The 13,503-nt window shown below is 36.0% G+C and overlaps 1 protein-coding gene across 1 annotated transcript in view; it reads right to left on the bottom strand.

Moving 5' to 3' along the window:
- Positions 1-9,736: 9,736 nt before the first annotated feature.
- LOC128640804 (protein PRRC2C) overlaps positions 9,737-13,503 on the bottom strand; it is a 1,245,292-nt gene continuing 1,241,525 nt past the window's right edge. The window contains exon 23 of the mRNA XM_053693223.1: positions 9,737-11,681. Within this exon, the coding sequence (XP_053549198.1) occupies positions 11,403-11,681 (279 nt within the window). The 3' untranslated portion in view covers positions 9,737-11,402. The remainder of the gene's footprint in view (positions 11,682-13,503) is intronic.

Raw genomic sequence — 13,503 nt, 5'->3', positions numbered from 1 at the left:
GTATTTCGTTATTCGTCACATTCAATATATGGTCTAAAAAGTAATTTTTTATAACTTTTCACCATTTCCTAACTTTTCAAGATATTTGGCAACAAAGTCATGTTTGATCATTTTCCAACATTCAACGTAGGGGCTAGAAAGTCATGCTTCATCATATTTCCCCATTTCTTAACTTTTCAAAATTTGGCCAACAAATTCGTATTTCGTTATTCGTTCACATTCAATATATGGTCTAAAAAGTAATTTTTTATAACTTTTCACCATTTCCTAACTTTTCAAGATATTTGGCAACAAAGTCATGTTTGATCATTTTCCAACATTCAACATAGCGGCTAGAAAGTCATGCTTCATCATATTTCCCCATTTCTTAACTTTTCAAAATTTGGCCAACAAATTCGTGTTTCGTTATTCATTCACATTCAATATATGGTCTAAAAAGTAATTTTTTATAACTTTTTCACCATTTCCTAACTTTTCAACATTTGGGTAACATATATTAGTTTTTCATTATTTCTTTACATTTGACATTTGACTACAAAGTCTTGTTTCATCATTTTCTTATTTTTTGACATCATTTTATAACTTTTCAACATTTGGGCAACAATGTAATTTTTCATCATTTCTTTACATTTGACATTTGACTACAAAGTCATATTTCATCATATTTCTTAATTTCCTAAAATTTCAACATTTGGGCAACAAATTCATTTTTCATTATTTCTTTACATTCGACATTTGACTACAAAGTCTTGTTTCATCATTTTCTTATTTTTTGACATCATTTTATAACTTTTCAACATTTGGGCAACAAAGTAATTTTTCATCATTTCTTTACATTCGACATTTGACTAAAAAGTCATGTTTCATATTTCTTAATTTCCTAAAATTTCAACATTTGGGCAACAAATTCATTTTTCATTATTTCTTTACATTCGACATTTGACTACAAAGTCTTGTTTCATCATTTTCTTATTTTTTGACATCAATTTATAACTTTTCAACATTTGGGCTTGAAAGTCATGATGTTTTCTCATTTTCTAACTTTTCAACATTTGGGCTACAAAGTCATGTTTTATCATATTTCTTAATATCCTAACTTTTAAAAATTTAGAGGCAAATAAGTCATTTTTCAAGGTAGGGTGATCTTTAAGCGGGTAGGGTGATCTTTAAGCGGGTAGTGTTAGGTTTTTTTAAGGGGGGATTGGGTGGGTTTTAGAGTAGGGTTGGGTGTGTGGGTGATGGGTTTTAATGTTCATTTGGGCTACAAAGTCATGTTTCATAATTTTCTTACTTTTCAACATCAATTTCTAACTTTTCAACATTTAAACTACAAAGTCATGTAACTTTTTTCATATTTCTTAATTTCCTAACTTTTCAACATTTGGGCAACAAATTCATTTTTTAATAATTTCCTAACTTTTTGACATTTGGGCAGGATGTATTTTTTCCATAATTTTTCTTTGGGCTAAAAATGCATATTTTATAATTTTTCGACATTTGGGCAATATATAATTTTTAATTCCTAACATTTGGGCTACAAAGTGACATTTCTTCCTTTTTCATCATTTGCTAATTTTTTCCACATTTCGGCAACAAAGTCATTTTTTTTTTAGCATTTCCTAACTTTTCATTTGAACTACAATCAAATTTGAACTACTTCAAAATAAGGGCAAGAATGTTATTTTTATTTCCTAACTCTGACATTTGGGCTTCTTCATTTTTCATCATTTACTTGCTTTTTAAAATATGGGCTACAATATTTCATCATTTCTCATCATTTTCTTAGTTTTCAACATCATCATTTTTAATCAGTTCCTAACTTTTGAACATTTGGGCAACATCATGTTTCATCATTTCCTAACTTTTCGACATTTGGGCTACAAAATGATGTTGATCATTTTTCATCATTTGCTAACTTTTCACTTTTTGACAATTGTGCTAAAAATTGATGTTTCTTCATTTTTCATCATTTGCTATACTTTTCGACATTTGGGCAAACACAATCATTGTTGGCTTTTTCATAATTTTTCATAATTTACTATTTTTTCAACATATGGGTAACAAAGTCATTTTTAATAATTTCCTAACCTTTCGACGTTTGGGCAAGATGTTATTTTTCTATTTCTCATTTTTCATAATTTACTCTTTTTCACATATGGGCTACAATGTCATGTTTCATCAATTTCTTTTGTAGCCCATGATTTTTTCATAATTTGCTAACTTTTCAACATATTGTAATTTTTAATTCTTAACTTTTTGACATTTGAGCTACAAAGTGATGTTACTTCATTTTACATAATTTCCTTTCTTTTCAACATTTGGGCAAGAAAGTCATGTTTCATCATCTCCTAACTTTTTCGACATTTGGGCAACAAAGTCATTTTTCATCATTTCTTTACATTCGACATTTGACTACAAAGTCATGTTTCATCATATTTCTTAATCTCCTAAAATTTCAACATTTGGGCAACAAATTCATTTTTCATTATTTCTTTACATTTGACATTTGACTACAAAGTCTTGTTTCATAATTTATTTATTTTTTGGCATCAATTTATAACTTTTCAACATTTGGGCTTGAAAGTCATGATGTTTCCTCATTTTCTAACTTTTCAACATTTGGGCTACAAAGTCATGTTTTATCATATTTCTTAATATCCTAACTTTTCAAAATTTAGGCAAATAAGTCATTTTTCCAGTTAGGGTGATCTTTAAGTGGGTAGGGTGATCTTTAAGCGGGTAGTGTTAGGTTTTTTAAGGGGGATTGGGTGGGTTTTAGAGTAGGGTTGGGTGTGTGGGTGATGGGTTTTAATGTTCATTTGGGCTACAAAGTCATGTTTCATAATTTTCTTACTTTTCAACATCAATTTCTAACTTTTCAACATTTAAACTACAAAGTCATGTAACTTTTTTCATATTTCTTAATTTCCTAACTTTTCAACATTTGGGCAACAAAGTCATTTTTTAATAATTTCCTAACTTTTTGACATTTGGGCAGGATGTATTTTTTCCATAATTTTTCTTTGGGCTAAAAATGCATATTTTATCATTTTTCGACATTTGGGCAATATATAATTTTTAATTCCTAACATTTGGGCTACAAAGTGACATTTCTTCATTTTTCATCATTTGCTAATTTTTTCCACATTTCGGCATTAAAGTCATTTTTTTTAGCATTTCCTAACTTTTCATTTGAACTACAATCAAATTTGAACTACTTCAAAATAAGGGCAAGAATGTTATTTTTATTTCCTAACTCTGACATTTGGGCTTCTTCATTTTTCATCATTTACTTGCTTTTTAAAATATGGGCTACAATATTTCATCATTTTTCATCATTTTCTTAGTTTTCAACATCATCATTTTTAATCAGTTCCTAACTTTTGAACATTTGGGCAACATCATGTTTCATCATTTCCTAACTTTTCGACATTTGGGCTACAAAATTATGTTGATCATTTTTCATCATTTGCTAACTTTTTACTTTTTGACAATTGTGCTAAAAATTGATGTTTCTTCATTTTTCATCATTTGCTATACTTTTCGACATTTGGGCAAACACAATCATTGTTGCCTTTTTCATAATTTACTATTTTTTCAACATATGGGTAACAAAGTCATTTTTAATAATTTCCTAACTTTTCGACGTTTGGGCAAGATGTCATTTTTCTATTTCTCATTTTTCATAATTTACTCTTTTTCACATATGGGCTACAATGTCATGTTTCATCAATTTCTTTTGTAGCCCATGATTTTTTCATCATTTGCTAACTTTTCAACATATTGTAATTTTTAATTCTTAACTTTTTGACATTTGAGCTTCAAAGTGATGTTACTTCATTTTACATAATTTCCTTTCTTTTCAACATTTGGGCAAGAAAGTCATGTTTCATCATCTCCTAACTTTTTCGATATTTGTGCTACAAAGTTATGTTTCATCATTTTTCATAATTCCTAACTTTTCGATATTTGTGCAATATATAATTTTTAATTTCTTTTTCATCATTTCCTAATTTTTCAAAATTAATAATTTTTCCATCTTTTTGACATTTTGGGTAGGATATATTTTTTCCATAATTTTTCTTTGGGCTAAAAATGCATATTTTATAATTTTTCGACATTTGGGCTGCAAAGTGTCGTTTCTTCATTTTTCATCATTTGCTAATTTTTTTGACATTTAGGCAACAAAGTAATTTCTTAACTTTTCCACATTTGGGCAAGAAAGTCAATGTTTCATCATTTCCCAACTCTTTGACATTTGAACTACAAAGTCATTTTTCATCAGTTCCTAACTTTTCAACATATGGGCAACAAAGTCATTTTTAATAATTTCCTAACTTTTTGACATTTGGGGAGGATGTATTTTTTCCATAATTTTTATTTGGGCTAAAAATGCATTTTTAAACCTTGAAGAAGGAATAAAAAAACTTTAAAATTAATATTCACACCAAACACATTTTACAGACACCCATAATTTTCTTACTTTTCAACATTTGGGCATGCTTCATAATTTCCAAACTTTTAAAATTTTGGCAACGTTATTTTTTTTAATCATTTTTCATATTTTCCAATGTTTCATAATTTCCTAACTTTTCCATATTTGGGCTACAAACTGATGATTCTTCATTTTGCATCATTGGCTATATTTTTCGACATTTGAACTACAAAGTCATGTTTAATAATTTTTCATCAGTTCCTAACTTTTCAAAATAAGGGCAACAATGTCATTTTTAATTCCTAACTTTTTGACATTTGGGCTTAATGGCAGTAGGTTAATTAAGACCCCTATAATCGATACATGGTCTTCACTCGCCACCCTTTTTCTTCACAAAGAAGAAGCCAGACCCTGCAGGAGAGCAGGATTTGCGGATGATCCCCCGCGACAGAGCATTGGCAACATCCTCATCCATAGCACAATTCTCCACAACAGACAAAGGGTACATCCGGCCCGAGGAGGAATGGCTCCGGGTTGCAGGTCTATGGCACAATCGTAAGACCGGTGAGGAGGCAACATACCGGCACACACCTTGTCAAACATGTCTAGGAATTCTCGGTACTCCTCTGGCAATTGATATACCGAAGAAGTGCACAAGACTTTAACTGGTTTCCGAAGACAAGTGGAATACAATACATTGCGGGGACCACAACAAAATTTTGGACCTGGGCCAGTTAAGACTGGGATTGTGCTTTTGGAGCCAGGGATAACCCAGAACTGGAAAATGCGGAGAGTTTATCAGGTGGAACTGGAGGGTTTCAAAACGGAGAGCCCCAACAGCCATGGACAACGGAGCAGTTTCATGAGTAACAAGTGCGGGCTGAAGAGGCCTGCCATCAATGGCCTCAATAGCAAGCGGTACGGACTGAGGCAAACCAGGAATGGAGTGCTTTGATACAATAAAATAGCCTGCAGCACCCAAGTCAACAAGCGCCTGAGTGACTATGGAGGAGTCCACCCAGGAAAGGACAACCGTGACCAAAGGTTTCTCCTTAAGCGGTTCCGGGGACGAGGATAAACCACCCAAGGTCTGCCCCCGACAGGACCTTAGGTGTGAGCGTTTCCCGGCCGTGTAGGACAAGACTTCAAAAGGTAACCCTGTAACCCACAATAGCCCCTCCCTCCTCCTAAAGGCCGTCTCCGCCGCGGAGAGACGCGTGAATCCCAGCTGCAGTACCTGGTGACTCGGGACCAGGAGGCATGAGAGGAGAGGGAGGCATGGGTGGGAACGAACACGTAGGAGACAACGGAACAGGAGGCTTCCGCAAGCGCTCCTTGAAAGAGGACCTCTCTCTGAGTCTGATGTCAATTAGGATAAAAAAAGACACCAATGCCTCAAGATTCTCTGGTAAATCTCTGGCAGCAACTTCATCTTTAATCGCATCAGAGATCACATGAAAGAAGGTGGCAACAAGTGCTTCATTGTTCCAACCTACCTCTGCGGCAAGCGTACAGAACTCAATAGCATACTGAGCAACAGATCTTTTACCTTGTTGAATGGACATGAGTTGTTTAGCAGCAGCAAGCCAGAACATCAAATACCCTTCGAAAGGAGGCCACAAATTCAGAGTAATTTGAAATCACAGGTTTATTAGTCTCCCACAAGGGAGACTAATGCCCAGGCAAGAGCTGTGTCAAAGAGTAACAAGATGAGAAATACCACCTTAGCTCTGTCAGAGGAAAACGCCTGAGGTAACATCTGGTTCAAAAACCCTCTGCACTGAATAGGATCGTCTCCATATCGCTGAGGTAGAGGTGCAGAACTGGACATGCTCCTGGTAGCAGCAGCGGAAACAGGAGCAGCCATAACTTGCGGAACACTTTGGTCCAAATGTGCAGTGCGAGTCAGCAGGGTTTGCAGGGCTAGTGCAAATTGATCCAAGCGGTGATCCTGTTCATCCATCCTGGAAATGATGGCAGGTAAAGGTGGATTATTAGCACCATTATGATTCATGGCCTTTGCGTAATGTCAGGGTGCCAGGAATCAGACTGAGACGAGAAGTGCAAAAATAATCACACCTTTATTAATAGCAAAAAATAATAAAAAGTCCACAAGTAAAATAACAAGCCAGGAGTCAAAACCAGAGCTGGTAGTCAGACAAGCCGGAATCAGGAACAAGGAAAACAGCAGAGTCAGGAACAAGCCAGGGATCAGTAACCAGGAAGGACATCAGGCAGCCACACAGGAACTCTCACAAACAGGTCTGAGACAACGCAAAGCATACTGAGCCCTTTAAATAATAAGTGATGACATCACAATTCTGAGACTGCATCCTGTCTCACATGGATGATGCACACCAGTCTGGCCATAAAAGGAAGTGCAGGACGTGAGCAGCATCCCCCACAATGCACCATAGTCAGGAAGAGAGGTGAGTAAAATGGCTGCCAGCAGCACATGGCAAACACAACAGGGAAAAAAACCCTGACAGTCATGTTTCATCATTTTCTTACTTTTTAACATTTGGGCAACAAATGCATGCTTCATAATTTCCAAACTTTTAAAATTTGGGCAACAAAGTAATTTTTTTAATTATAATTTTTCATATTTTTCAAGATTTGGGCAAGAAAGTCATGTTTCATCATTTCCTAAGTTTTCGATATTTGGGCTACAAAATGATGTTGATCATTTTTCATCATTTGCCAACATTTATGTTTCAGCATCAATGATAAAAATTTTTTTAGGAAAAATTACTTTGTTGCCCAAATGTCGAAAAAAATATAGCAAAGTCATTTTTCATAATTTTTTTCATCATTTCCTAATTTTTAACATTTGGGCTAGAAAGTCGTTTTATCATTTCCTAACTTTTTGACATTTATACTACAAAGTCATGTGTTATCCAATGTTGTAGAGATAACTATGAGAATGTGTACTGTAGAGAAGTATTAGGACTTTCTGATGTCTTTTAAACTCTAAACATTGTTATTTATATTGCAACATGAATAATGAAAATAAGTAAGCAAAATAAGTTACATTTTTATTAAGTGTAATGAAGTAATTTGACCACTAGATGGCAATAGTGTAACATTTGCGATTGTCACAAAATTTGAGTGTTTAACCCCTTAATGACCGGACCATTTTTCAATTTTCTTACCCTTAATGACAATGGCTATTTTTACATTTCTGCACTGTTTGCGTTTAGCTGTAATTTTCCTCTTACTCGTTTACTGTACCCACACATATTATATACCGTTTTTCTCGTCATTAAATGGACTTTCTAAAGATACCATTATTTTCATCATATCTTATAATTTACTAAAAAAAAAAATGATAAAATATGAGGAAAAAATGGAAAAAAACACACTTTTTCTAACTTTGACCCCCAAAATCTGTTACACATCTACAATCATCAAAAAACACCCATGCTAAATAGTTTATAAATTTTGTCCTGAGTTTAGAAATACCCAATGTTTACATGTTCTTAGCTTTTTTTGCAATTTATAGGGCTATAAACACAAGTAGCACTTTGCTATTTCCAAACCACTTTTTTTCAAAATTAGCGCTAGTTACATTGGGACACTGATATCTGTCAGGAATATCTGAATATCCCTTGACATGTATATATTTTGTTTTAGAAGACATCCCAAAGTATTGATCTAGGCCCATTTTGGTATATTTCATGCCACCATTTCACCGCCAAATGCGATAAAAAAAAAAGTTAACTTTTTCACAAATTTTGTCACAAACTTTAGGTTTCCCACTGAAATTATTTACAAACAGCTTCTGCAATTATGGCACAAATGGTTGTAAATTCTTCTCTGGGATCCCCTTTTTCAGAAATAACAGACTTATATGGCTTTGTGGTTGCTTTTTGGTAATTAGAAGGCCGCTAAATGCCACTGCGCACCCCACGTGTTTTATGCCCAGGAGTGAAGGGGTTAATTAGGGAGCTTGTAGGGTTAATTTTAGCTTTAGTGTAGTAGACAACCCCAAGTATTGATCTAGGCCCATTTTGGTATATTTTATGCCACCATTTCACCGCCAAATGCGAGCAAATAAAAAAAAAAAAACTTTACATTTTTCACAATTTTAGGTTTCTCACTGAAATTATTTACAAACAGCTTGTGCAATTATGGCAGAAATTGTTGTAAAAGCTTCTCTGGGATCCCCTTTGTTCAGAAATAGCAGATTTATATGGCTTTGGCGTTGCTTTTTGGTAATTAGAAGGCCGATAAATGATGCTGCGCACCACACGTGAATTATGCCCAGCAGTGAAGGGGTTAAATTAGGTAGCTTGTAGGGAGCTTGCAGGGTTAATTTTAGAGATCAGCCTCCCACCCCCTGATCCCTCCCAAACAGCTCTCTTCCCTCCCCCACCCCACAATTGTTACCGCCATCTTAAGTACTGGCAGAAAGTCTGCCAGTACTAAATAAAAGTTTTTTTTTTTTTTTTAAATAAAAATTATAAAATATTTTAGTTGTGATGGATCCCTGCCTTAGCACCAACCTCCCTGATCCCCCCCTCCAGCTCTCTAACCCTCTCCCCTACCTAATTACCGCCATCTTGGGTACTGGCAGCTGTCTGCCAGTACCCAGTTTGGCCCCACAAACCAAACTTATTTTAATTGTATTTATAACTGTTATTTGTGTTGAATTATTTCTGTAGTGTAGCAGCCCCCCCACAATACCCCCCCCCCCTCCCCCTCACATATCCTTTTAAATATAAAAAAAATAAAATAACTTTTTTTCCCCTTACTTTTTCATTGGTGTCAGTGTGGCTAATGTGCGCATGTGCACGTGCGCATGTGCGCCCACGTGCACGCGCACACCCGCGCATCGTGCGCGCGGGCATCGTGCACGCGCGCGCATACGCTCCCTCCTCCCACCGGTCAGAGGCACCATCGGCACCATCACTACCGGTGCAGAGAGGGCCACAGAGTGGCTCTCTCTGCATCGGAGTCTTGTAAAGGGGTATTGCAGGATGCCTCCATATCGAGGCATCACTGCAATACCCTCAGAGCTGCTGGAAGTGATTGTGATCACTTCCAGCACTCTGTTAGACAACTGACGTACCAGGTACGTCCATTGTCATTAACTGATTGTTAATGCATGACGTACCTGGTACGTCAGTTGTCATTAAGGGGTTAAAAAGATGACTGTCATATTTATGTTAAAGACCCAAAATGTCGTCTTCATATGAACAGTAATAACAGTATTACTGTTCATATGAAGACGACATTTACTATTTTAAGGGAGAAACATTTTTGTGGAAACCTTAAAAATACAAATAAATGTCCAAGGCAGCAAGTTATACAATCAAGTTTAATAAATCATATCTGAATAGCTAATCATTAGAATAAAGGTACAATACATGTGTAACAGACACAAATACCTTTAAAGCATATTTTATTAGATTTTGTAATGAAACCTGGTAATGTAAATAAAGAACTTAAGTATTTAATACAATGCATTTAACGTTTTCCCTCTAAACACATTGTTGGAAAATGGGGTAGTAGAGCAAATTGGTTGCAAATCTTGTACAAAGCCAAATATATAAGATATGTGAAAACAGCAGTTCTAAATATTTCCCCTTCATTTACTTCCAAAAATAACATCACAGCTAAAAACAAAACACGTGAACATTTATATTTAAAAAGATCAAACAAAAATTAAACTGAGGTGCAGCTTTTTTTTGCCTGAAACTATTATTGTCATCAATATTTTCACATGATCTGTAATGACAACCTTGAGATTTATTTCGATAATACAGAGAATATTAGTTTACCAATTTATGTAATATAAAAGGAAAGTACTGACATTTGCAAACTAATTTAAAGCAAAATACACCCAATATGTATGAAGTAAATATTTATGACTTTGCTATGCCAATTTTCCTTGCATTATAGATACCTAACCTCGCTGTTTCAACACCAAATGATTTTTCTAAGGGAGCCATGCTCCAAAAAATCTCAAAATGCTTTCTCATTTACAAATTAATTTTCTAATGCATGCATGTGTCCTTTCTTTTTTTCATTTTTGTTTTGTTATAAATTGATTTGATAGAATCTATGTATTTTTTTGGTCTCATGTAGGTTTTTGAGAACATTACAGTATTATATTGTAATGTTCCTGAACCATTTAAGAAAGCAGCAATATGTTTAAATTCTATATATTTAACAAAGGTGAGATAAATCTGCAGCCAGATTAGTTTAATAGTATATGTGTTTATAATATTAAGAGTTAAGACTTTTTTTATGAGTGGACTAGTAATTTTCCCCTCTAGGATAGTTATTCTTAACTGACTAGTAAACTATAGTTATATTTTTCCATGAATGTATGTATTACAAAGACTATTAAATAAATAGAAAGCATCAGGCTAAGTGTATTTAGAACTGCAGAAATTTGGTTGGTTCCAGTATTTAATCTTGTCAGTCGGGGGGGGCCTGCTTTATTACAAGGCCCAAACAAAATTAAGGTTTTATAAAAAGGAACCATACATTTTTACAAAGCCAAATACAGTGTGTGAGATAAAATCAATAAGCTTAACCCAAAACAAGACCATAAAGCGTGTTTGGGTTTCCAAATTACATTGCATTGTATTTAAGCCCTTTCTGTCTCAGTGTGGCCAATGAAAATAAATTCTGCATTACCAGAATTTCTAACCATACAGTAGTGACATGTCAATCCAAACTGAAAAGTGCAGCCCCTCATGTAAGCACAAAATTGCAGCCCCTCATGTATTCATAAAATCGAAAATGTGCACGTAGTTGGACCCACCATGAATAAAATATTTCTCAATTTACAAAACCTTAAATGGAAGTGGTGTTAAAGTGGTGTTATCATTTGCACATTTCTAAAGTCCACATTCAAATTTATAGGTTGCTGCATCTTTTAGTTTAAAAAAAAAAAAGAAAAATATTAATTCATCTCAGTGTTATACTTCTGACATAACACGGAAAACAACTGTCTCTATGATTTTGTCTCTTCTGTTTTGATGGCTTGAGGTTTAATTGGTCCAGTTCTGATGGGTTTAGCAGAGGCTGGCACTATGACTGGAGCCAAAGGAGAAGCAGGTTTGGTGTTCTCAACTTTGTCCTGTGCAATCATTGGGGCATCCGAAAGGGTGTCTGAAGTTTTAGTGGAAACAGCGGTATTGTTTGGAAGTTTGGGATGGAAGGGTTTGCTCTGTTGATGCTGCTGCTCAAAGAAACGATGTGTTGATTGTAGAACCTCTGCTCTCTGTTTTGCCTTAAGTAGAAGAGATAAAAAAAAAGAAAAAGAAAAAAAAAAGAAAAAAGTAAATTTATGCTTACCTTATAAATTAATTTCTTCTACGATACGACGAGTCCACGGATTTCCTCCTTACTTGTGGGATTTATCCTCCTGCTATCAGGAAGTGGCAAATAGCACCACAGCAGAGCTGTATATATATATAGCTCCTCCCTTCCCTCCACCTCCAGTCATTTGACCGAAGTTAGGAAGAGAAAGGAAAAAGCCAAAGGTGCAGAGGTGACTGAAGTTTATAAAAAGAAAAATAATATAAATCTGTCTTAAAAAAATGACAGGGTGGGCGGTGGACTCGTATCGTAGAAGAAATTAATTTATCAGGTAAGCATAAATTTACTTTTCTTCTACAAGAGTCCACGGATTTCATCCTTACTTGTGGGATACAATACCAAAGCTACAGGACACGGATGAAAGGGAGGGACAAGACAGGAACCTAAACGGAAGGCACCACTGCTTGAAGAACATTTCTCCCAAAACCAGCCTCAGAAAAAGCAAAAGTATCAAATTTGTAAAATTTGTAAAAAGTGTGAAGAGACGACCAAGTTGCAGCCTTGCAAATCTGTTTAACAGAAGCATCGCTTTTTAAAAGCCCATGAGGAAGCCACAGCCCAAGTAGAACGAGCCATAATTCTTTCAGGAGGCTGCTGTCCAGCAGCCTCATACGCCAGACGGATGGGAGGTAGCCGTAGCTTTTTGACCCCTACGCTTTCCAGAAAAAACAACGAATAATGAAGATGATTGACGGAAATCCTTAGTCGCCTGGAAGTAAAATTTGTCCCTTTTAGGAATTCGCTGATAAACCTTTCTCCAATCCTTCTTGGAGAAAGGACAAAATCATGGGAATCTTAACTTTACTCCATGAGTAACCCTTGGATTCACACCAAAAAAGATATTTACGCCATATCTTATGATAAATCATTCTGGTGACAGGCTTACGCGCCTGAATTAAAGTATCAATGATAAAGTCAAAGAAACCCCGCTTAGATAAAATTAAGCGTTTAATCTCCAAGCAGTCAGCTGCAGAGAAACTAGATTTGGATGTTGGAAAGAACCTTGAATGAGAAGGTCCTGTCTCACTGGAAGTTTCCACGGAGTCAGAGAGGACATGTCCACTAGATCTACATACCAGGTCCAGCGTGACCACGCAGGCGCAATTAGAATTACTTAAGCTCTCTCCTGTTTGATCCGAGCAATCACCCGGGGAAGGAGAGGAAACGGTGGAAACACATAGGCTAGGTTGAACGACCAAGGCACTGCCAAGGAATCTATCAGTTTGGCCCGAGGATCCCTCGACCTGGATCCGTATCCTGGGAGCTTGGCATTCTGTCGAGACGCCATCAGATCCAATTCCGGCCTGCCCCATCGGAAAATCAGTGAGGCAAATACCTCCGGATGGAGTTCCCACTCCCCCGGATGAAAAGCCTGCCGGCTTAAAAAGTCAGCTTCCCAGTTGTCCACTCCTGGGATGTAGATTGCTGACAGATAACAAGAGTGGGCCTCCGCCCAGCAAATTATCTTGGATACCTCTGTCATCGCTAAGGAACTCCTCGTTCCTCCCTGATGATTGATGTAAGCCACAGTCGTGATGTTGCCCGACTAGAATCTGATGAATCTGGCCGAAGCCAACTGAGGCCACGCCTGAAGCGCATTGAATATTGCTCTCAATTCCAGAATATTGATTGGAAGTAGAGACTCTGCCTAAGTCCATACATCCTGAGCCTTCAGGGAATTCCAGACTGCACCCCAGCCTAGTAGACTGGTGTCCGTTGTCACTATAAATCAC

The sequence above is a fragment of the Bombina bombina genome, chromosome 10 (genome assembly GCF_027579735.1).
Source record: "Bombina bombina isolate aBomBom1 chromosome 10, aBomBom1.pri, whole genome shotgun sequence".
NCBI classification, from domain to species: Eukaryota; Metazoa; Chordata; class Amphibia; order Anura; family Bombinatoridae; genus Bombina; species Bombina bombina.
The sequence above is the reverse complement of the archived record's forward strand: the minus strand, read 5'-3'. Positions and strand labels throughout refer to the sequence as shown.